Source organism: Ascaphus truei, chromosome 13, assembly GCF_040206685.1.
Source record: "Ascaphus truei isolate aAscTru1 chromosome 13, aAscTru1.hap1, whole genome shotgun sequence".
Lineage (NCBI taxonomy): Eukaryota > Metazoa > Chordata > Amphibia > Anura > Ascaphidae > Ascaphus > Ascaphus truei.
In genome coordinates this window covers 7,175,029-7,199,118 of record NC_134495.1, presented here as the reverse complement: position 1 = coordinate 7,199,118, position 24,090 = coordinate 7,175,029, and the positions used below count along the sequence as shown (strand labels likewise).

The window sequence follows — 24,090 nt, the reverse complement described above, 5'->3', positions numbered from 1 at the left end:
TAAAAACCTGACCTGTTGGTGGCCCTTGAGGACTGCAGGTGGCCGCTCCTCCGTAGTGGCATAGTTACCTGTAGGATCATATGAAAGGCAATGCAAACGTTTGCCCTTCCCAAAGATTCTGCTGATGAAGTGATTTCTGCCCCTGTAGTCCCAAACCTTTAGGACTCCGTTATAGCTTCCGATAGCAATTTGCGGCTTGCAGGGATGAGCGGCGAGCGCGTGAACGGCTTCGCTGGACTCCTGCAACACCTTTCTCAGCATTGTACCCTCTGTGAATACGTGAAGCACCAAAGCATCGGACGTGGATGCAATAAAATTGCTGTAAAATAAAAAGGTACCAGTGTCACAGCTATGTTTCTATGTGGGAGGGGGAGAGGGAGAGGGAGAGGGAGGGGGAGAGGGAGGGGGAGAGGGAGAGGGAGGGGGAGGGGGAGACTGTTTAGCAAACCTGAGCCTTCTGCTGTATTGTCCGAAGCAGCCATTCGGCCTGTTTTAGGCGGAAATCCTGCCCCAAACCATCTTAGACAGTATAGAATTACCCCTAATTCTTGCAACTTCTCATTTTCTATTGATGTTTAGTGAGAAAATAAGATTTTGTTTGCTGTTTGCAAGGGTGCAAATGGAAAGAGCTGCGTTGTGGGTTAGCAGATGCAATTACCCATAATAATAATAATAATAATTCCCCAATAAAGCTTCTAAAGCTTCAGACGGGTGAATGGTTTAGGCAGGGTGTGGGTAAATTCCAGTCCTCATGGGCTGCCACCAACACAGGTTTTCAGGAGATCCCTGCTTCAGCACAAGTGGTGCAGTCATTGGCTGAGCCACCTATGCTGAAGTAGGGACATCCTGAAAACCTGACCTGTTGGTGGCCCATCCCTGGTTTAGGCGTACTAATGCAACATCTTCATCATTAAAGCTGCAGTTCAGTCAATATCCTGCATGTGTGTTTATTTTAATAAATCAGTTCTGTAGTAAGAAAAAATACTTTTAGCATTTTTTGTTTTAAAAACAACAACTTTGAAAGACCAATTTTCTTGTATACTATTTTAACAAGCATTTGCTAAGGCACTGCCCCTTCATGTCCTGTCACAAGCTCTGGCACACCCCTTTGTCAGCCCTGCCCTCCCTCTAGCACATGTCAGTGCAGGAGTGCTCATGAATATTCATGAGCTTCCACTGGGTGACAGAAGCAGAGGAAAAACATATCCCATATCTAAAGGTGTTGCCAAATTTCGCCGATCAACACATGGAGAACGAATTGACCGGCAGCTATGCAGTTCTTTAGGTAATTAGAGATTGCACACATGAAACTATTGAATTAAAAAAAAAAAAAAAAGACTGAACTGCAGCTTTAAATGGCTTTAGAAACCTAAAATGCGTTTTTTTTTTCCCCATGTCCCCAAATACTGAACTGCTCCCCTTTTATTTCATAATATCAAACGTTTCTTAACCAAAGCAATTTGGGAAATTATATTAAAACCAATAGGACAACAAAAGGACAGCAAGGTTCCTGGAGGTCCCACCTTATGGCAAACTGATCTCCCCATATGGAGCAGTCCTGAGGGTAGTTGGTCTCGTTACTGGCTGTGCGCGGTGGGCACGTGGAGAAGGAGATGGAACGAATCGGCGCCAGGCGGAAATGGCTGTACCCGTTTAATAGCTGCAGTTGTTGGTCGTAGAATTTCACGTGACCCTGAACGTCGCCAGTCACAAAATACCTGAACGGAACATAGAGACACGGAACGTGACCGCAGGTAGGAACCACGTGACCCCACCCCGCTGCCCATTTCCCTACCTGCCGTAAAACCTCGGACACTATCTGACCCGCGGGGCTTTCTGTCGTATTTAGGATTATGCCTCGTGTCTATCCCAAGCGTGTTTTGCATTCCCTTACTGTATTACCCCCTGCTGGGAGGCTATTCCACCCATCCACCACCCTTTCAGTGAAGAAGCACCTCCTCACATCTCCCCTTAGCTGCCTCCTCCCAGCGGCAGAGCACAGCATCTCCCAGGGAGAAGGAGCGGCTCAGTGAGTAAACACTCTGAGGACAATGACACCGAGTTTGAATCAGGTTCAGTTCCCAGTGTCAGCTTCTTGTGACCTTGGGCAAGTCACTTTATCCCAAACAGACTGTAAGCTCTGCTGGGCAGGGCCTGTATCTGTAATAATCCTATGTGCTGAGTGCCGCGCACTATACTGTTACTGTGAAGCGCTTTGAGTCCCATTGGGGCAATAGCACTATATGAAATAAAGTTATTATCTTGCTCTTGCACTCCCCTTTCCCTGAGATACGCTGCCCTCCTGTACTTTGTTTGGTATTTCAAAGTTTTGACCATATTCCCCCTCTCCTTTCTATTCTGTAGACCAGGGGTGTGCAAACTTTTTGCCCTGCTCTCCCCCACTGCTTGCTTCCCCCCCCCCCCCCTTACCTTGTCTCAAGCGTCAAATGACGCCGCAGGGTCATGTGACATCACGTGACCCAGTGGCGTCATTTATTCGATGCCACGTTGCCGTGGCGACACATCGCCCGTCTGAGTCAAGGTAAGGGAACTTACAGAGGCCTCGCGCCGTCCCCCGGCATTTAATTTAGATGCTTTCGGGAAGAGGGCGGGGCCTCTGTAAGCGCTGCGCCCCCCCCAGAAAATCTCGCACCCCCTCTTGGCGGCTCCCCCCCCCCCAGTTTGTGCACCCCTGCTCTAGGCTGTACATATTAATGTCCTTCGGTCTTTCCTGAAAGGACAAACTGATGATTTATTGAGAGGTGCACTCCCCTAAAATACATAATACTCTTAAAATATACAACATTCTGTTCTTCTTTTCCCTTTTTAGCCATCATTACAAATGCTAAGATAAGCATTCATCGCTCAGGCTTCATCCCATGAGCACAACGGCAGCCATCTTTATATGGATCAAGTCTATGATTTTGGAGGCTATGGCCGCGATTATAGTGGCGGCGGCGGCGCGCATCTAAAACAAACTATTTTGTCGCCTCTGGATACAGTCGCGCAGTCGCGGTCACGCCCGCGATGTGTAGCGTCACTGGACACCAGGTATTTGATTCGGTGGCGCGCGCGCGCCGCCAGCGCTATAATTGCGGCCTATATCCGGATTGCAACATCACAAAAGGAAATAGGAAAAGGAAAATATCACAATGAACTCAACGGCTCCGCTAACAACGTTGCTTTTTTAAATAGAAAACGAGACAATCCAAAATATATGGGTTGCTGAGGATCGAGGGAAAAATATAGAATGACCTGTCGTGGGTGGTGAGCACAGTGATACCGTCGTTCTGCAAGTGCATCAACTTCAGGGGCTTTTTATTGTGCGCTTTTATGGGGGTCTTTGCGCTGATAGAGGGGATGTAGATTGTCTCCCAGACGACCAACTTTCCTGCATATGTGCCCGTGAAAGCTTTCCCCGCACTGAAATCAAACACCGACTGGCTGAAAGCCCCCACTGGTTTGTTAAATGTCTGCAAAAAGAGGTACAAGTATTACCATGGGGTTGTCATGTGTTTATAGGGTCGCTAGATTGAAGTTGTTAAAATACAGGGACGGCGAAATCCAGTATGAGAGTGTGACGCCATGGCGAGAGGTAACTCTCAGTGTATTACTTGCTGGTAAAACATTTTATAAATAAATAAACGTGGGATGAATGATGAATGGTATCTCCTGCTTGTCCGCTATATTCTTTGTTTTTTTTATCCTCTCTGCGCTTGGACGGGCGAGGAAAGACGCGCGCGGAACTAACGAGTAGCGGTGGGAGAAAAAGGAACGCCTGTAGGGGCCGGGGGGTCAGGGTATTAGGAGATGACCAGGCAGTGTCCGAACTTTATTATTTTAATCATTTACTAAGCCCAGCACTATCGGAAAAGGCAACGATGACGCTCAAGAACAAATCTATTATGTTTGTAGAACTGATTCCATTACAGTCATTTTAAGTTCAGGCATTTTCCCGACAAGGCGCTAAAATACGGGACAGTGATGCGTCCCGATAGTCCTTTCCGGGATAATGGGACACGCCAATGAAATACGGGACAATCCTGTATATATGGGACGTCTGGCAACCCTACATATTTAGACAATATAGGCAACACCCATGTAGCAGAAAACAATATAGCATAGGAACATAGGATGTGACGGCAGATAAGAATCATGTGGTCATCCGTGTCTGCGCATTTTCCGATCTGCAGTAAAACCTCACACCCGTGGCTTTCTTTCACGTGGTTTAGTAAATAAAAATACCACTTGTGAACCCATTCAAGTAGATTGTAAGCTCTTTGGGGCAGGGACTCCCTTTCCTATTGTTACGGCCATGTCTGAATCGCTTATTCGCATTGTCTGTTATATTATTATGTCTCGTGTAGTACCGCTGTGACGCGCTGTGTAAGTAAATACACACATACACACATGTCTCAGACGGGGCCACAAACCTGCCATTATCTCTTAGCATACACTGCTTCCGCTGCAGCCAGGGATTCTGGGTAATGACATGCAAATGAGCGCGCACAGTGCGTCTCTTTTTGCTTCTTGTCCATGTTCACATGGCCCCTATAAGCTTATGCCTGCCGTATTGCACAGCTTTGCAGCACTGCCGGGGTTCAAGTCGTTCATAGCCCAGGAGCGGCCAACTCCAGTCCTCAAGGGCCACCAACAAGTCAGGTTTTAAGGATATCCCAGCTTCAGCACAGGTGGCTCAATCAGTGGCTCAGTCTTCGACTGAGCCACTGATTGAGCCACCTGTGCTGAAGCAGTGTTATCCTCAAAACCTGACCTGTTGGTGGCCCTAAGTGTGAGGTTGGGTACTGGTTTTGCAATGTGAAGCTGGTAGTGGGAATAACCAGACACAAATTAAGTTACGGCTGAGATAGCCTTACGTCTACCCCAAGCACTATTGCCCTCTGGAATCCATATCAACACGAGGTTCTGATCCAGACCAGTTTTCGACCTCTAATCCCAGTGCCTGCTGGTTCTCCACGTCCCTGGGTTTCTATGGGCAGTAGTTCTTTGCAGCCCCAGCAGCAGAAGATTAAAGCCTCATGATGGCAGGTTGGCCTTAGGGTTATAATGGTCATGTTTTCAATGCCTGGCGCAGCGCAGTGTGAGAGGGAAGCCAGTAACATTGTATCACAAAAGAGAACATATATGTTAAGACAAAGCTAGACGGGAGCTCATTGTAAAGCTAAAGCCTGTTTCTGTAGAGGGAGGCAACTGTCTCCATCCTTTGGCTGCTTACATCAACTTTGCCACCCCCCCTTGGGGCGCTTACCAGGTATCTACTTGCCGTCCCAGAGATGCTATGCCACTTTCCACTCTTTGTTTAATTAATAAACCAAATCAACTCACTGTGTCACTCAGAGGAGGTGCAACGTATTCCAAACTGGTATCATTCTGCTGATATAAAAAAAAAAAATATATATATACACACATACGATTTCTAATTAGCAGTTATTTTAACGTGATGGTTTTTGCTTGATATATAAAGATGGCTATTTAAATACTATGTCATGTAAATACCAGAGTCACGATGCTGCTGCTGCTCAGAACCAGAGGCGCGGCAGCTTTTAGGGAAAGTGGGGACAGTATTTCAAATTGATGAAGCCATTATGGATTAATACCAGTGGTTGACATGTGTCGTTGCTACGGAGTACAGGGTACCAATATTAAAAAATATATATATCCACGAGTACCCGTCCCCAGGAGGAAGAGTTAAATCTAGGATGCCCCAGGCCCACTGAGTGGCGAGACCACTATAAGATACCACACTACACGGTGCCAAGAGACAAACTCGACTCACTAAGAGAGTCCCAAATTCTGAGCGCACCAGGGAGATTCCAGCTGTGTAAGAGACGTAATTCATGTCTTGTGATGTATGCAATATGAACGGACCCCCTCCCCTCCCACGCTTTATTCTTTTCTGTAACCCCCTGAATAACTTCAATAAAAAATGTAAGTCACAAATTTGTGTATATATATATATATATATATAAAATAATTCACACCCAGAGTAGAGCTACTTTTTGTTATTTACAAACTTACAATTCCACTTTTCTTTTGAAAGAAAATGTGATTTATTTTGCTGAGCCTCTCCTCATTCTATTTCCCATCGCTTACCCTTTTCAGACCCCGGGTGACGCCCCGTGGTACACCGGGGGCAAATACCCGTTACCTAGGGGGCACCTCTCCATTGGAGCGGCCATCGCGATGGAAACGGAAGTGGAGATCCTTCCACTTCTGTTTCCTGTTTCACGGGGTAGTAGCCACGTCACGTGATCGCTCCAGGACAAATCACATAAGTGCCCCGGGGGTGGTGCCACTTTGGTGACTCTGCGTCACGGGCATTGGAAAGATTATTTCTTTCTGAAATACGTTTAATAAATGGAGATCTTTCTGAAGGACCATAAAGTTTACCACAACTTTCTTTAATCCACTTAGATCACCGACTACAGGTAGTCCTCGCTATCCAACGTTTCACTTTACAACGAAGGGCGTATCCAACGCTTTACAATGCCTCCCTTTGGGTCGTTTTTCGACGCCGGAATGCGTTATCCGACGCTCACCGCCACTGATTAACACGGGACTCACTTTACAACGGTTTCACTATCCAACGCTACTCCCAGAACGGATTCCGTTGGATAACCGAGGACTGCCTGTATATACATTTTGAGAGACAGGGTCTTTTGAATCTAAACCGTGTTCATTCTCTACTCACCCACGCATAAAATATCACTTGTGTTTCGCTGTTGGTGATGAGCTGTGCATGGTCTCGCGGGTTGAATATGATGTATTTCTGCAAAGTAATTATATACATAGATGCTTAAATATAAGCAAATGACACGTCAGCCCCATAAAACTTCCAGTTGATAATAATGATATGGTCTTGATATACATTAAACTAGATCAGTATATGATTATATTATCATATCAATGGTGTCACAATTATATGGGAACATGCTTCTGTATGTTGTATACGCACACAGTTACACAGTAGATGTTGAAAAGGACATATGCCCATCGAGTTACACCTATGCTAAATTTAGACGACAGATACTTTATCCTATCCGGAGGAAGGAAAACATCAAACCCCAGTGACACATCATCTAATGCTGTCTCATAAGGGGAGATATACATTCCTTCCTGACTCCAATTAATAGCAATCAGATTACTCCCTGGATCAGCATCCTTCCCATGTTTACTTATTTGGTATATCCCTGCATAACTTTTCTTTCTAAAAAGATATCCAACCTATTTTGAACATATCTATTGTATCTGCCCTTACTGTATAGAACCCTACATATACATGTACCTATAGATAGCTGTATATATTTAAGTGCATACTGTATTACTGTATATGTCTTGTAAAGTGGCTTACCTGCAGGCCAAAGTCTGGGCTGAGTTCTGCAGTGCAAATGGGTTTCCCAGTACCTTTGGTCCAGCCCCAAATGCAAACTCTCTAAAAAATACAAAGAGTCCTGTGAACGTCATCATTCATTGGTAGAAACAATGTCATTCCGACACACTGAAATACATTGCACATGTATTATTATTATAATAATAATAATAATAATAACTAAAATACAGCTCATTAGGGTTCATATTTAGCAGCCACTACCTCTTGCATTAGTACAGGCCCTTTGAGCACTTTAGAGATAAACAGTAAATAACTATGTTTTGTTGTACATCAGATGGGGCCAGGTTTACTAAACGGTGCTAAGCCTTTGTGCACCTTAAGGCCCATGAAAATCTGAACCCAACTCAATGTAGGGAATTCATTGACAGCAAATCACTATTTATGTTTTTCCAAAGGAACCAACAATGAGGTTATAACGTGTTTGGGGGAAGGGATTCATAGTGCACACAGCACTGCAGTATCCAGGACTAGGATTAATATTATTAACAGCTAAAGCACTAATGCAAGGGCGGCCAACTCCAGTCCTCAAGACCCAGGTCAGGTTTTCAGGATAGCCCTGCTTCAGCACAGGTGGCTCAGCACAGGTGGCTATTCAGTGGCTATATCCCTGGGTATTCAGCACAGGTGGCTCAATCAGTGGCTCAGTCTTCGACTGCACCACCTGTGCCGAAGCAGGGATTTCCTGAAAACCTGACCTGTTGGTGGCCCTTGAGGACTGGAGTTGGCCAGCCCCGCACTAATGTGTTAGAATGAACAGGGACATCGGGTTGTGCTGTCAGTGTATGCTGTTTGTTTAAACTCATTCTCCAAAGATGTGGGTGGGGGCTGTTTCCACGGCATGTAATGCCCGTTATCTGGGGCACAGCCACTCTCACAATTGGTTCTGCTTGTGGAAAGGTCAACAATTATTACACGTAAAATGTATGAGCAAAGGCCGGATACTTCCCAAAATGTTTGCATAGGCTAGCTTTCCCAAATGGACCTTATAAATCAGTGGTAGCCATCCAGTCCTCAAGGGCCACCAACAGGTCAGGTTTTCAGGATATCCCTGCTTGAGCACAGGTGGTGCAGTCATTGACACTGATTGAGCCACTGTGCTGAAGCAGGGATATCATGAAAACCTGACCTGTTGGTGGCCCTTAAGGACTGGAGTTGGCCACCCCTGGTAAAAATGAACTCGCACTCAGAAAGTCTTTGCTGGAGTTCTACCGTGTGCATGTACTGTTTACATACTGCATTGTACAGTAGTACTGTGCATCTGTGACAATCACTCCAGTATCTATATTGTTTGCCTTATAAATGTACCAAGTAAGTAATGTGAAGTGTCTCTTTTACCTGGATTGTTCCACCTCCGATAGTCGCCAAATACTTTGTATTCTGAGACATTGCAATGGCAACGACTCCACCTTCTGGATGGCTGTCGAATATGGTGTGAACGGGAATCCTGCAGAGCAAGCCAAGGTGCATTCACATACTGTGCGTACCCAGAGATTAGCAGTATTTATACTCCTGCAGAGCAAGCCAAGGTGCATTCACATACTGTGCGTACCCAGAGATTAGCAGTATTTATACTCCTGCAGAGCAAGCCAAGGTGCATTCACATACTGTGCGTACCCAGAGATTAGCAGTATTTATACTCCTGCAGAGCAAGCCAAGGTGCATTCACATACTGTACGTACCCAGAGATTAGCAGTATTTATACTGCTGCAGAGCAAGCCAAGGTGCATTCACATACTGTACGTACCCAGAGATTAGCAGTATTTATACTCCTGCAGAGCAAGCCAAGGTGCATTCACATACTGTACGTACCCAGAGATTAGCAGTATTTATACTCCTGCAGAGCAAGCCAAGGTGCATTCACATACTGTACGTACCCAGAGATTAGCAGTATTTATACTCCTGCAGAGCAAGCCAAGGTGCATTCACATACTGTACGTACCCAGAGATTAGCAGTATTTATACTCCTGCAGAGCAAGCCAAGGTGCATTCACATACTGTACTTACCCAGAGATTGGCAGTATTTATACTGCTGCAGAGCAAGCCAAGGTGCATTCACATACTGTACGTCCCCAGAGATTAGCAGTATTTATACTCCTGCACAGCAAGCCAAGGTGCATTCACATACTGTACGTCCCCAGAGATTAGCAGTATTTATACTCCTGCACAGCAAGCCAAGGTGCATTCACATACTGTACGTACCCAGAGATTAGCAGTATTTATACTCCTGCAGAGCAAGCCAAGGTGCATTCACATACTGTACGTACCAGGAGATTAGCAGTATTTATACTCCTGCAGAGCAAGCCAAGGTGCATTCACATACTGTACGTACCCAGAGATTAGCAGTATTTATACTCCTGCAGAGCAAGCCAAGGTGCATTCACATACTGTGCGTACCCAGAGATTAGCAGTATTTATACTCCTGCAGAGCAAGCCAAGGTGCATTCACATACTGTGCGTACCCAGAGATTAGCAGTATTTATACTCCTGCATAGCAAGCCAAGGTGCATTCACATACTGTACGTACCCAGAGATTAGCAGTATTTATACTCCTGCAGAGCAAGCCAAGGTGCATTCACATACTGTGCATACCCAGAGATTAGCAGTATTTATACTCCTGCAGAGCAAGCCAAGGTGCATTCACATACTGTACGTACCCAGAGATTAGCAGTATTTATACTCCTGCAGAGCAAGCCAAGGTGCATTCACATACTGTGCGTACCCAGAGATTAGCAGTATTTATACTCCTGCAGAGCAAGCCAAGGTGCATTCACATACTGTGCGTACCCAGAGATTAGCAGTATTTATACTCCTGCAGAGCAAGCCAAGGTGCATTCACATACTGTACTTACCCAGAGATTGGCAGTATTTATACTGCTGCAGAGCAAGCCAAGGTGCATTCACATACTGTACGTCCCCAGAGATTAGCAGTATTTATACTCCTGCACAGCAAGCCAAGGTGCATTCACATACTGTACGTCCCCAGAGATTAGCAGTATTTATACTCCTGCACAGCAAGCCAAGGTGCATTCACATACTGTACGTACCCAGAGATTAGCAGTATTTATACTCCTGCAGAGCAAGCCAAGGTGCATTCACATACTGTACGTACCAGGAGATTAGCAGTATTTATACTCCTGCATAGCAAGCCAAGGTGCATTCACATACTGTGCGTACCCAGAGATTAGCAGTATTTATACTCCTGCATAGCAAGCCAAGGTGCATTCACATACTGTACGTACCCAGAGATTAGCAGTATTTATACTCCTGCAGAGCAAGCCAAGGTGCATTCACATACTGTGCGTACCCAGAGATTAGCAGTATTTATACTCCTGCAGAGCAAGCCAAGGTGCATTCACATACTGTACGTCCCCAGAGATTAGCAGTATTTATACTCCTGCACAGCAAGCCAAGGTGCATTCACATACTGTACGTACCAGGAGATTAGCAGTATTTATACTCCTGCAGAGCAAGCCAAGGTGCATTCACATACTGTACGTCCCCAGAGATTAGCAGTATTTATACTCCTGCACAGCAAGCCAAGGTGCATTCACATACTGTACGTACCCAGAGATTAGCAGTATTTATACTCCTGCATAGCAAGCCAAGGTGCATTCACATACTGTACGTACCCAGAGATTAGCAGTATTTATACTCCTGCAGAGCAAGCCAAGGTGCATTCACATACTGTACGTACCCAGAGATTAGCAGTATTTATACTCCTGCAGAGCAAGCCAAGGTGCATTCACATACTGTACGTACCCAGAGATTAGCAGTATTTATACTCCTGCAGAGCAAGCCAAGGTGCATTCACATACTGTACGTACCAGGAGATTAGCAGTATTTATACTCCTGCAGAGCAAGCCAAGGTGCATTCACATACTGTACGTACCCAGAGATTAGCAGTATTTATACTCCTGCAGAGCAAGCCAAGGTGCATTCACATACTGTACGTACCCAGAGATTAGCAGTATTTATACTCCTGCAGAGCAAGCCAAGGTGCATTCACATACTGTACGTCCCCAGAGATTAGCAGTATTTATACTCCTGCAGAGCAAGCCAAGGTGCATTCACATACTGTACGTCCCCAGAGATTAGCAGTATTTATACTCCTGCAGAGCAAGCCAAGGTGCATTCACATACTGTACGTCCCCAGAGATTAGCAGTATTTATACTCCTGCAGAGCAAGCCAAGGTGCATTCACATACTGTGCGTACCCAGAGATTAGCAGTATTTATACTCCTGCAGAGCAAGCCAAGGTGCATTCACATACTGTGTGTACCCAGAGATTAGCAGTATTTATACTCCTGCAGAGCAAGCCAAGGTGCATTCACATACTGTACGTACCCAGAGATTAGCAGTATTTATACTCCTGCAGAGCAAGCCAAGGTGCATTCACATACTGTACGTCCCCAGAGATTAGCAGTATTTATACTCCTGCAGAGCAAGCCAAGGTGCATTCACATACTGTACGTCCCCAGAGATTAGCAGTATTTATACTCCTGCAGAGCAAGCCAAGGTGCATTCACATACTGTGTGTACCCAGAGATTAGCAGTATTTATACTCCTGCAGAGCAAGCCAAGGTGCATTCACATACTGTACGTACCCAGAGATTAGCAGTATTTATACTCCTGCACAGCAAGCCAAGGTGCATTCACATACTGTGCGTACCAGGAGATTAGCAGTATTTATACTCCTGCACAGCAAGCCAAGGTGCATTCACATACTGTGCGTACCAGGAGATTAGCAGTATTTATACTCCTGCACAGCAAGCCAAGGTGCATTCACATACTGTACGTACCAGGAGATTAGCAGTATTTATACTCCTGCAGACTCTGGTGCGAGCTGCGCTAGTATTATGTGCTAAGAAACGACTTACACCCCCTGTAAGGAGATGGAGAAAACTGACGCAACCGTCAATAAAAGTCAGGAATAGCGCACATTTACTAACACACAGACTTGCGCTAATATACCTGCTCTCACGTGCTCCATAAATCCCTCGTCTCGTCGCAGGCAGGCGCAGAGATACCCCAAAATGGCGCAACTAAGACCAATACATAGATCAGAAGTGACCAACTCCCGTCCTCAAGGGCCACCAACAGCTCAGGTTTACAGGATATCCCTGCTTCAGCACAAGTGGCTCAATCAGAAGACTGAGCCAAGCCACCTGTGCTGCAGCAGGGATATCCTGTAAACCTGAGCTGTTGGTGGCCCTTGGGGACTGGAGTTTGCCCGCCCCTGGCATAGATGCTGCCTGGCCTAAGTATTGCCGTGTGAGCCGTGTGCCTACATTCTGCCTTCGATACGTAGGGCCAGTGTTTGTAGTCTCAGTAATATGTACTGCAAATACAATCCTACCCAGAGAAGGCATCCCATACAATGATGAGACTTTCCGGTCCCCGGTCGGCCGTAGCAATCCATCTCCGATCATCACTCACACACACGCACGAAATGCAGCTACAGTGACCCTGCGGGTGAATAAAAGAACACAGTGGAATGTACAAATCAGACGGGACGACAGGGACAGGGGAGACAGGGGGGACAGGAGGGACAGGGACGACAGGGACAGGGGAGACAGGGGGGACAGGGACAGGAGGGACAGGGGGGACAGGGACAGGGGAGACAGGGGGGACAGGGACAGGAGGGACAGGGGAGACAGGGGGGACAGGGACCCCCCCCCATCCCCTCCCCCCCAAGACAGGAAATGCGGCTCTAGCCTGTTCACCGCACACTGACCCCGAGATATGAGAAACCCCCGGCTTCCTGTTGTACCTGTAGGTGATGCTGGCGGTTCAGCCGGAAGTCGTGGATCACAGCCGTGTGAGCACACACGTACAGAATCACTTGGTGATCCTCATCGTGCAGGTTGTGAACGGGAAGATTATTGTTCATACCAAATGACCAGGACAAGTTCTGCGTGTATAAATAAATAAATACCGTTAATTGATGTTGTTAGCTGGTGTAAACCTCGCTCTGTATTATAGGCACTGTATGTGGGCATTTCATTTAAGCAAGTAAGGCAATGAGGTGAAAGAGGTGATACAATGTAATTTATCATAAGGCAAATGTGCCCCTTAAATGCACAACCTAAAACTGGCTAATATTAAAGCTGCAGGCCAAGTTATATGCTACATGTGTGTTTTTTTGTAATAAATCAGTTCTGTACTAGGAGAAAATACATTTTTTTTTTAAACAACTTTGAATGACATTTTTAATGTATTATAATGTAACAAGCCTTTTTTGTTTCTATAGCAACCATTTACAAAGTCACAGATCCTCAGTCAATACTCCTCTGCAGTCATTTAGTGAACCCCTGAGCCCAATCTTCTTCGATCGATCACAGGAGAACGGATCGATCGGCAACTTAGCTAATTACTTATCATTGTGTGGATTGTATTGATGCGCATATTAAAGGGAATTTTTATATTTTTTAAACGGCAGCATGGACTGTTGCTTTAAGTACATAAAATGTGTGCATCTTTTACTGGCACATTATATATTGGCCGTTAATAGTACTAAATAAGGACCTTATCTGTTTTTCAACTGTGGGAAAACAGGTTTGAATTCCAGTGCCAACTCTTTGTGACCATGGTTAAGTCAGGTACGAGAAATAACAACTCTATTACATACAGCGCTTCTCTCCCAGTGGGACACAAAGCGCGTCACAATTACAGTACAGCGCGTGGTACGCAGCACATAGGAATGTTACAGGCACAGTCCCTGCCCCGTGGAGCTTACACTCTATGATTTTGGTGCCTGAGGCACAGGCAGATAAAGTGCCCAAGGTCATAAGGAGCTGACAGCGGTATTAGAACTAAGTTCCCCTGCTTCACACTCAGTGTTATTGTTTTACAGAGTCAGTGTCGTTACTCACTGAGGCGCCCCTTCTCTGAGACTGTAATTGGGCCAGAAGGTGAGTGTGTAAGATGCCATGTGAAGTGTTACGTGCTTTCATAAGTCACGGAGACTCTGCTGCACTCTCAAGTACTCACAAGTGGGTTCGCTGTGGGACTCAAGTTTGCATCTTCAAATACCGTCCTGGAGTTGGAAGTGTAAACCAAAGAGGTTTCTGTTGGACCCGCTTCTTGGTCCCTAATTGAGGGTCTCTCTGTTGCTTTTCCTTCCAAAGCTTCCTTCCCTCTCACGTCTTCGTAGCTTGACATAAGCTGTTTTCCCTCAGCTGAGCGCTGTCGCTCTTTGGCTTCTAACTGCAACCTTTGGTCCCGGTCACAAATCTCAGAGAACCTCTGCTGAGGATGCCCCCTCTCCAAGTCATCTCTTTCCTTGGACAAATCGTCTACTACATTTCCATCTGGAGCTGTAGTGCCCTGCTATAAAAACACATATAAGACCGTGGGGGAGGGAAGGGGGAGAATAATAATTGCAGTTAAGAGAATTAACGAATGTGCCAATTATACATTTTGTTTCAACTGTGGCCCTTATTCCCTCTAGATTATAAACTCTCAAGAGCAGGGCCCCCAAAGAGCAGGGCCCCCAAAGAGCAGGGCCCCCAAAGAGCAGGGCCCTCAAAGAGCAGGGCCCCCAAAGAGCAGGGCCCCCAAAGAGCAGGGCCCCCAAAGAGCAGGGCCCCCAAAGAGCAGCGCCCCCAAAGAGCAGGGCCCCCAAAGAGCAGGGCCCCCAAAGAGCAGGGCCCCCAAAGAGCAGGGCCCCCAAAGAGCAGGGCCCTCAGTACCTTTTGTATCGATTTGTTCTTATTTGTATGTTGTTCTCCTTGATGTAACTGCGGTCCCCTCACTGCACAGCGCTACGGATTGCACATTATAAATAAACGATAAGAATATTGTGCACTTTTCTTATCCCATCTTATGCTGGCAGAGGGATCTGCCGGTGATGCAACATTCAAGCTATTAATAAAACCAATGCTGATATAACATGTTTTGCATTTATCACACGCAAATGTAAGTAAGACATGACCAATTTCAGTTAGGCAATTCTCAATTGGTGACCAATTTCTGCCACAACTATGATATTGTCAAAATATTGCTGGGATATTTTAGCAAACAGCTGGGGTCACTAAGTCAGAATTAGCTACTCTTGCAAAATCACAATTTGGAACAAAAATAACCCGCTTTCTCATGTTATAATTGCATCACAAATGATCTCTAATCATTTGTGACTTATTGTTTACACATTAAATAATTCCTTTAAGATGTGATAAATCATTATTCATTAAACTAAATCGTACTGTGGAGAAAAAAACAATGAAAATTCAGCTTTTCTCCCAACATTGAGATCCAATGAATAAGGGAGTTAGACAATAGAATTTTTTTTATATAAAATATCTAATGCTGAAGTACAACTATATGAAGAGCTGTCAGTCCTTTCCTGGAGAACTGTGAAAATAAAGACTAAGGTATAATATTACACCGTGGCGTCAAATCCTTCTGTGATTCCGAAATATATTCTCAGGTGATAATTAAGCACCTCACTTCTGTTTTGGCCAGATGTGCTTTCATTTAATTGATTAAACACCTTTATTTCAAGTGGTGCTTGCTTGCAAATTATTGCTTTAAACGAAGTCGCAAGACTCCAGGCAATATTGAATTGTAAAACATCCTCACTGTAATGAAACCAAAACATAGTCTGTGCTGTGTACCACTTATCCTTATCCTTCTGATATCTGTGAAATTGGTAAGGTAATTCAATATACCATCCTCCTTTAGGAAGGGTATGTGCTGTAAATTAAAAGCATTTGTACTTGTCTGGACACAAATGTGCCAATTCCCAAAAACGTGACATTACCTGATCCTCAGAGGGCGATGTTGTATCACTATCCTGTTCTTCATTCCCATCTTGGCTCATTGCTGCCTCCTCTCTGTAAAGCTCGGGCTCAGCTGAATATTCCTCTTGTTGGGTTCTCAAAATGTTAGTTTCTGAGACACCAGGTCCCTGATTCCAAAAAAAAAAAAAATGATAAGTTCTCCTGGCTTCAAATAATTATCCGTTTTCCTTCCTCAAATAATTATCCGTTTTCCTTCCTCAAATAATTATCCGTTTTCCTTCCTCAAATAATTATCCGTTTTCCTTCCTCAAATAATTATCCGTTTTCCTTCCTCAAATAATTATCCGTTTTCCTTCCTCAAATAATTATCCGTTTTCCTTCCTCAAATAATTATCTGTTTTCCTACCTCAAATAGGTTTAAGACGAGAGAAAGTGTAGTGGAGGTGAAAGGGGTGGAAAGGAGATAGTTATGGGTAGAGCGCAGGGGCATAGCGAGAGATCAGAGCTGGTATGTTGGGAGGGGCAGATGATTGGAGGGCCGTGGAGGGAAGAAAGATCATTTTGTAAGTGATCCAGAACTTGATGGGAAGCCAGGAGAGGGGTTTAAGGAGGAGATGAGCACAGATTGTTCTGGGACAAAGTGAAATTATCCGAGCTGCAGAATTTTGGATAGATTGCAAAGGAAAAGGTATTATGTTATAAAAAAAATAAAACTATTTAATTGTCATCATGGATGTCACAACTACACAAAACCCTCATATATTCACAAGATTTACAGATTCAATATACCATCTTCCTTTAGGAAGTGAATGTGCCGTCAATCAAAAGCTGTTGTACTTGTCTGGATACAAATATGAACATTTTAAAAAAAAAAGTGACATTACCTGATCCTCAGAGGGCGATGTGGTACCATTATCTTGCTCTTCTTCTTTCCCACCCTGGCTCACTGCCACCTCCTCGCTGTAAACCTCTTGCTCTGCTGAATATTTCACGTGTTGGGTTCTTGAAATGTCAGTTTCGGTGGCACCAGATCGCTGATTCCACATGAAAATAAACAGAAACGATCAATTCTCCCTGCTTCAAAAGATTCCCAGGTCCCCGTAATTCTTAGGTCACGCTTATAGTGAGTTCTAGCAGGGATAAGGGGAGGGAGGTTAATTCCCAGGTATAAAGATAGACAAATCCTTACCTGGAATATATCAGGATTTGTTAAAGTAGTTTAGTGTTTGCTGTTTCTTGGGCAGTGTCTGTTAGGCTGCGTCTCCGGGAGCCGTGGCTGCGTGCGATGGCGTGCGTGCCGAATACAAAGTACAGCCCTCTATGGGGCAGGCCCCACTCACCTTGTGTGCGCAGAAAGCGCGATGCGCGACCGCCTTTGCCAAAAGACAAGACATTGACGTCAATGCGTCGCGGGCGATTGGCCCAGCGACGTCACTGCCCCACCTCCAACCACCTCCCCCTGGCTCCCTTTGCGCACGCTGGCTCGCCTGCAAGTCCGTGCAATCGCGCTGACTGAAGCAGGCGAGCCTCAGCGTTAGCGCGCCTCCGCTCTCCCTACCCCTCTATGGCCCGGGCCTAGGCTGCGTCCCCGCTAGCGCTGAGCGGGCGGTGCTTGCGGCGGTTACTTACATATATAGAGATATGTAAGTCTCCACTCACGCTGTGCGCGCGCGCACACACTGACCCGCGCTCAGATAAACAAAAAAATTATACCTTTAGCGCACGCTCAACTACCTGCAATGCGCCGCCCCCCCGCGCGTAAATGCATGACCACGCTCAGCGCCAGCGGGGACTCAGCCTAATGCTTGTCACTGTCTGAGTTACTGACTTTCTTCTTGCAAGGACACAACCTCCCATAATTTGCAGATTCAATATACCATCTTCCTGTAGGAAGTGAATGTGCCGTCACTCAAACGCTGCTGTTCTTGTCTGGATACAAATATGCACATTTAACAAAAAGGTGACATTACCTGATCCTCAGAGGGCGATGTGGTACCATTATCTTGCTCTTCTTCTTTTCCACCCTGGCTCACTGCCACCTCCTCCCTGTAAACCTCTTGCTCTGCTGAATATTCCGCGTGTTGGGTTCTGAAAATGGCAGTTTCGGTAGCACCAGATCGCTGATTCCACATGAAAATAAACAGAAACGATCAATTCTCACTGCTTCAAAAGATTCCCAGGTCCCCGTAATTCTTAGGTCACGCTTATAGTGCACGCGACGGCGACACGACGTGTGACGTCACCCGTCGCCGACCAGCAAAAGTTGTAATTCGCTTTGAGGCGACGTCGCAGGCGATCAGGTCATTGATTGGTTCAGAGGCTGTCACGAAAAATCAAATTTGACCGGCATATAAATTTCACGTCGCGTCGCGCTTACTATAAGCGCACACGACGGCGGCGGCGATACATTTGTTTTCGGGCGACATCACGTGGCCGGCACTATAAGCGCAGCCTTACAGTAGCAGTCCAAGCTGCCAGCTTTTTTTTTTAATTATAATTTGTTTCCCCTTTAATATGCGCATCAATACAATCCACACAATGATAAGTAATTAGCTAAGTTGCCGATTGATCCGTTCTCCCGTGGCAGGGCTGCTTGTAAATTTCTGTTTATGAAAGTAATACAGTATTAGTAGTATATTGTTTCTTGCAATCAGTGCACCACGTGTCTCTGTCTTTTCTGTTTCCTTTTTGCTGGGCCCAGCTATCGTTTCTCTATTTTTCCCCAAACTTTTCTAACTTTTCCTTTAGTGTCCTGAAGGCAGTGAAATAAATGCAGGAATTGTTTATTTTCTTGCTACACCGTACTTAATGGATTTTACCCGTGCTAGATGCAGTTCTAGCAGGAATAAGGGGAGGGAGGTTAATTCCCAGGTATAAAGATAGACAAATCCTTACCTGGAATATATCAGGATCTGTTAAAGTAGTTTAGTGTTTGCTGTTTCTTGGGCAGTGTCTGTTAGGCTGCGTCTCCGGGAGCCGTGGCTGCGTGCGATGGCGTGCGTGCCGCACACAAAGTACAGCCCTCTATGGGGCAGGCCCCACTCACCTTGTGTGCGCACAAAGCGCGATGCGCGACCGCCTGTGCCAAAAGACAAGATATTTGTATTTTGGCGTGGCGGCCGAGCGTTGGCCACGTCACCGCGGCGGTTCAGCCAATGAGGGCAAACGAGCCACGTGATGTCATGGCCGCGCCCCCGCCACCAGTTGCCTGGAGTCCATCAGATCGCTCTGATGCAGGGAACGAGCGCCGCCAGGCACCCCGTCGCACGCGCACTGGGGGGGCGGGGGGGGGGGCGTAGCCTTAAAAGGAAGGGGAGTTTCCTTCCCACAATCCCATACATGGTGGATTATACCATTGTAGGTGTTCAAAGTAAGGAAGGTGATACTGCAATGGTTTGAATTCTCACTTTGCAAGAGTAACATAACTTGCAGCTGGTATTTATAATATTCACTTATGTTTGGCTGTAGGATACTGTATACTTAATGCCAAGTGTATTATGTTTTATTAATTTGTTTATGTTTTGAAATGCTACATTTGGTTTAGTCCTGGAATGAATGAAGTCTGGTACTATTTAAGGAGGGATCAGTTGAAAGGAAGAAAGGGAAGGGTGGAGCTCGGACTTCACTGCAGCTGCCCTGCAAGTTCCAGTCTCTCAAGGATCTGCCGCTCCTGCCTCCTAAGGCTGCGTCCCCGCTAGCGCTGAGCGGGCGGTGCTTGCGGCGGTTACTTACATATATAGATATATGTAAGTCTCCACTCACGCCGTGCGCGCGCGCACACACTGACCCGCGCTCAGATAAACAAAAAAATTATACCTTTATCGCACGCTTACTACCTGCAATGCGCCGCCCCCCCGCGCGTAAATGCATGACCACGCTCAGCGCCAGCGGGGACTCAGCCTAATGCTCGTCACTGTCTGAGTTACTGACTTTCTTCTTGCAAGGACACAACCTCCCACAATTTGCAGATTCAATATACCATCTTCCTGTAGGAAGTGAATGTGCCGTCACTCAAACGCTGCTGTTCTTGTCTGGATACAAATATGCACATTTAACAAAAAGGTGACATTACCTGATCCTCAGAGGGCGATGTGGTACCATTATCTTGCTCTTCTTCTTTCCCACCCTGGCTCACTGCCACCTCCTCCCTGTAAACCTCTTGCTCTGCTGAATATTCCGCGTGTTGGGTTCTGAAAATGTCAGTTTTTGTGGCACCAGATCGCTAATTCCACATGAAAATAAACAGAAATGATCAATTCTCACTGCTTCTAATGATTCCCAGGTCCCCGTAATTCTTACAGTAGCAGGCCAAGCTGCTGGCTTTTAAAAAAAATTCTAATTATTATTTCCCCCTTTAATATGCGCATCAATACAATCCACACAATGATAAGTAATTAGCTAAGTTGCCGATCGATCAATGAAGATTCGGCTCGGGGGTCACTAAATGGCCGTCAGTGCAGCAAAAGAGGACTAAAGATGCAAAGTTCTCTGGGGAAGATCATGTGACCAGGCAGTCACTAAATGCAATTGGTGCACTGCTAGAGAGAGGGCAGGGCTCAAAAAGGGGTGTGCCAGAGCCTGTTTCAGAAGAGGAAGGGGATGTGACATTGTAAATGGTTGCTATAGAAACAAAAAAGGCTTGTTACATTATAATACATTTAAAATGTCATTTCAGAGTTGTTGTTTTTTAAATGCTACAAGTATTTTCTAATAGTACAGAACTGATATATTTAAAAAAAAAAACACATGTAGCAAATTGCCTGGTCTGCAGTTTTAATAATATGTGTGGGTTTTATGTCGTTATGTATCCACCAATTAACTGTGTTTTGCAAAAGTCGTTGGCGCAATTATTTGGGCTGGAACTGTCCTGAATATGGATAATTTATGATTTTAATTTTCAAAGCATAATAAACAATGCAATACTACGGCAAGGAATTATATACAATATATTTTATGTCAAACATTTTGAACAGTAAAGTTTAATGACACGCCAGATTTTTAGGTTTCGTGTTTTATCAAGAGCTGAAGCCAAACCCCATAAATAGACTTGTTCTTACATTTAAGGTAATTTCTTCAAGTGAGGCTGCTGAGTGAGCTTGTTCCATGGCTTCTCCTTCGCCTGCTCCACCCTCCTCGTGTTCTTCACTTCTGGCCTCAGTGTGTCCGCTATCGGAAAGCAGGTGGACCTCTGGGCTCTCACTGAGTTGAGATAGTTCCTGTTCTACATTAGAATTTTCAGCTTCTGTTTTAGGGGTTTCCTCTGGACTCTCACCTTGGCCAACATCACGAGACTCTGTATTTTCGTGCACTGTTTCTTCATGTGGATTTCCATGGGTATCGGACATTGTTGTCTGGATGGGACTAGATTACATTAGCTGAATGCCTATGCTTAGATCTAAAAAAACATGTATAGACACACACTAAATATATATATATATTTCAAAGATGGTTGCGCAGTCCTGAAAAACAGTGCAAAAGAGCAAGTAGTTGTGCCAGGTAGACTGATGGGCAGGTAGGGGAGTAAGTCTGTTATACACAAAATACTGGCAGTGACAAAGGGGGTGAATAATCAAAAAGTGGGTTTATTTCATCCATAGAACACCAGGTATCCCGACGTTTCGGTCCCCAGAGGGACCTTCTTCAGGAGTTCTGTGACATGCACCAACATACACGTAAATACAACATTTGGCACCAAAACCAGGGGCCAAAGGGGGTGGGGAGCGGGTGTATGCCAAAACGAAAATGTGAGGTTACAATCAAATTGTATTAACTACATACAATTATACCATAATAGGACAGGAGCAAAGGGAGCAGAAACAATGTATAAATAAAAATAAATACATTATAGACTATCAAATGAACAATAAAGATGTATATCACTTGCATGTGTTACATATTTACTGAATGCTCAACATAAGGGTAATAACATTAGAGGACCATGGGGATAATAGGGTGTCCGTCTCCATATGATCAACAACAACGTTCGTGTGCCTCTGTGACACGAGTGATACAGCGGGGACCGAAAAGTCGGGATACTTAATGTTCTATGGATTAGATAAACCCACTTTTGTATTATTTGCTAGTTTTGTCAGTGCCAGTATTTAGTGTATACACCCCAGGGCACGCACAAAACAAAATAAAGGTAAAGGGAGGGTAAATACTGTCCAAAAAGATACAGAAAAAAGGGACAGGCACTCCTATATACAAAAAAAGTGAAAAATATTGACGCAATATATTTCACTTCCTCTTTTCTTATATATTACACACATTAAATATTTGAATATATAAACACTAAATATTTATATACGTGTGTCATTTATATATATATATATATATTAATCAAAAACGAATAGACGATCCCATTCTGTGGCTAACAAAATGCTTTTATTTATGCGAGCTTTCGAGATACACTGATCTCTTCTTCCGGCGACAATGGATAAAGCAAGAAAGGTTTTTACTTAAAAACAGCGCATCCTGGAATGTTATCTGTGATTAGAGCCTATCCCTCCCCCCTGTGCAGTATGCGATTTATGACTTGAGGTGTTAAATAGTCCCTGAATGTTAGTGATGCATACATACACAAAATATTGTAATATATACACACATTAAATATTTACATATATATATATATATATATTTATATATCTGCAGGGTTGCAGACCTGTCTAAGACATGCAAATGAGCATACAGTAATATTTCCATTTGCTATATGCTTTGCTGTGGAGGGTTTTTGCCCACCATAACTTAACTAAGTATAGTGAAAGACACACAATATATATATATATATATATATATATATATATATATATATATATATATATATATATATATATATATATAATATAATGTATATACACGTCTATAAATATTTAGTGTCTCTATATCTATCTGTCTATCAATAAATATATAATGTGTGTCTGTGTATATTTATGTGTTTACATATATATATATATATATATATATATATATATATATATATATATATATATATATAAAAAAAAATATATATATATATATATATATATATTGTAAGCTCCTCGGAGCAGGGACTCCTTCCTTAATGTTACTTTTACAGTATGTCTGAAGCACTTATTCCCATGATCTATTATTTATATTATTTATATGATATGTATTACTACTGTGAAGCGCTATGTACATTTATGGCGCTATATAAATAAAGACATACAATACAATACAATATAGTGCAATGTATAATATATAATGTATATACACGTCTATAAATATTTAGTGTCTATATATATATTATATATATATATATATAATAAATATATAATGTGTGTCTGTGTATATTTATGTGTTACATTCTTATTATTATATATATATACTGCAATGATAGGTGTAATAACCCCACCCCCCAGGGGGCAATGCTTTTGCTGGCCCCTCTAGCGCTGAGGGGGTCCCGGGTAGGGATATTTGGGGGTCACACACACATTAGTACCAGGATTACATGCAGTAACATACTCACCAACACTTCCACCGCAGCAGCTACTGCTTGGCGTTGCCTAGCAACAGCATGTAAACCACAGAGCGTTCCCATGGCGATACATACCAGCGCACGGCTGTGTCGTAAAACCCAGCGAGGCGTGCACGTGCTTTACAGATCAGAGGATTATGGGAAATGTAGTCCTTTGTGAATCCTGTCTGCTTGTTTCACCACTGGCCCCCAGTGAGTGGCTTGTAGAGCAGACTGTGCGGGCTGGGGCAGGAGCAGGCAGGGGCTGTGCGGGCAGGAGCTGTGCAAGCTGGGGCAGGCAGGAGCTGTGCAAGCTGGGGCTGGGGCAGGCAGGTAGGTGCTGTGCGGGCAGGAGCTGTGCAAGCTGGGGCTGGGGCAGGCAGGAGCTGTGCAAGCTGGGGCTGGGGCAGGAGCTGTGCAAGCTGGGGCAGGCTGGGGCTGTGCAAGCTGGGGCAGGCAGGAGC

At 44.6% G+C, this 24,090-nt stretch overlaps 1 protein-coding gene across 6 annotated transcripts in view; it reads right to left on the bottom strand.

Moving 5' to 3' along the window:
- Positions 1 to 23,787, bottom strand: part of CFAP251 (cilia and flagella associated protein 251) — a 38,673-nt gene extending 14,886 nt beyond the window's left edge. Inside the window, exons 1-17 of one of the 6 annotated variants that reach the window (XM_075568237.1) lie at positions 23,639 to 23,787; positions 21,210 to 21,503; positions 20,225 to 20,374; positions 18,123 to 18,272; positions 17,037 to 17,186; positions 16,173 to 16,319; positions 15,103 to 15,174; positions 14,402 to 14,740; positions 13,182 to 13,322; positions 12,768 to 12,877; positions 8,747 to 8,855; positions 7,373 to 7,453; positions 6,713 to 6,790; positions 5,347 to 5,391; positions 3,256 to 3,473; positions 1,524 to 1,718; positions 69 to 319 (exon numbers count right to left, since the gene is read on the bottom strand). In XM_075568237.1, coding sequence (XP_075424352.1) covers positions 69 to 319; positions 1,524 to 1,718; positions 3,256 to 3,473; positions 5,347 to 5,391; positions 6,713 to 6,790; positions 7,373 to 7,453; positions 8,747 to 8,855; positions 12,768 to 12,877; positions 13,182 to 13,322; positions 14,402 to 14,740; positions 15,103 to 15,174; positions 16,173 to 16,319; positions 17,037 to 17,186; positions 18,123 to 18,272; positions 20,225 to 20,374; positions 21,210 to 21,503; positions 23,639 to 23,710 — 2,602 coding nt within the window. In that variant the 5' untranslated portion in view covers positions 23,711 to 23,787. Of the gene's footprint in view, positions 1 to 68; positions 320 to 1,523; positions 1,719 to 3,255; positions 3,474 to 5,346; positions 5,395 to 6,712; positions 6,791 to 7,372; positions 7,454 to 8,746; positions 8,856 to 12,767; positions 12,878 to 13,181; positions 13,323 to 14,401; positions 14,741 to 15,102; positions 15,175 to 16,172; positions 16,320 to 17,036; positions 17,187 to 18,122; positions 18,273 to 20,224; positions 20,375 to 21,209; positions 21,548 to 23,638 lie in introns of all 6 variants that reach the window. The other 5 variants (XM_075568236.1, XM_075568241.1, XM_075568235.1 and 2 more) reach the window with 5 other exon arrangements.
- Positions 23,788 to 24,090: the final 303 nt, after the last annotated feature.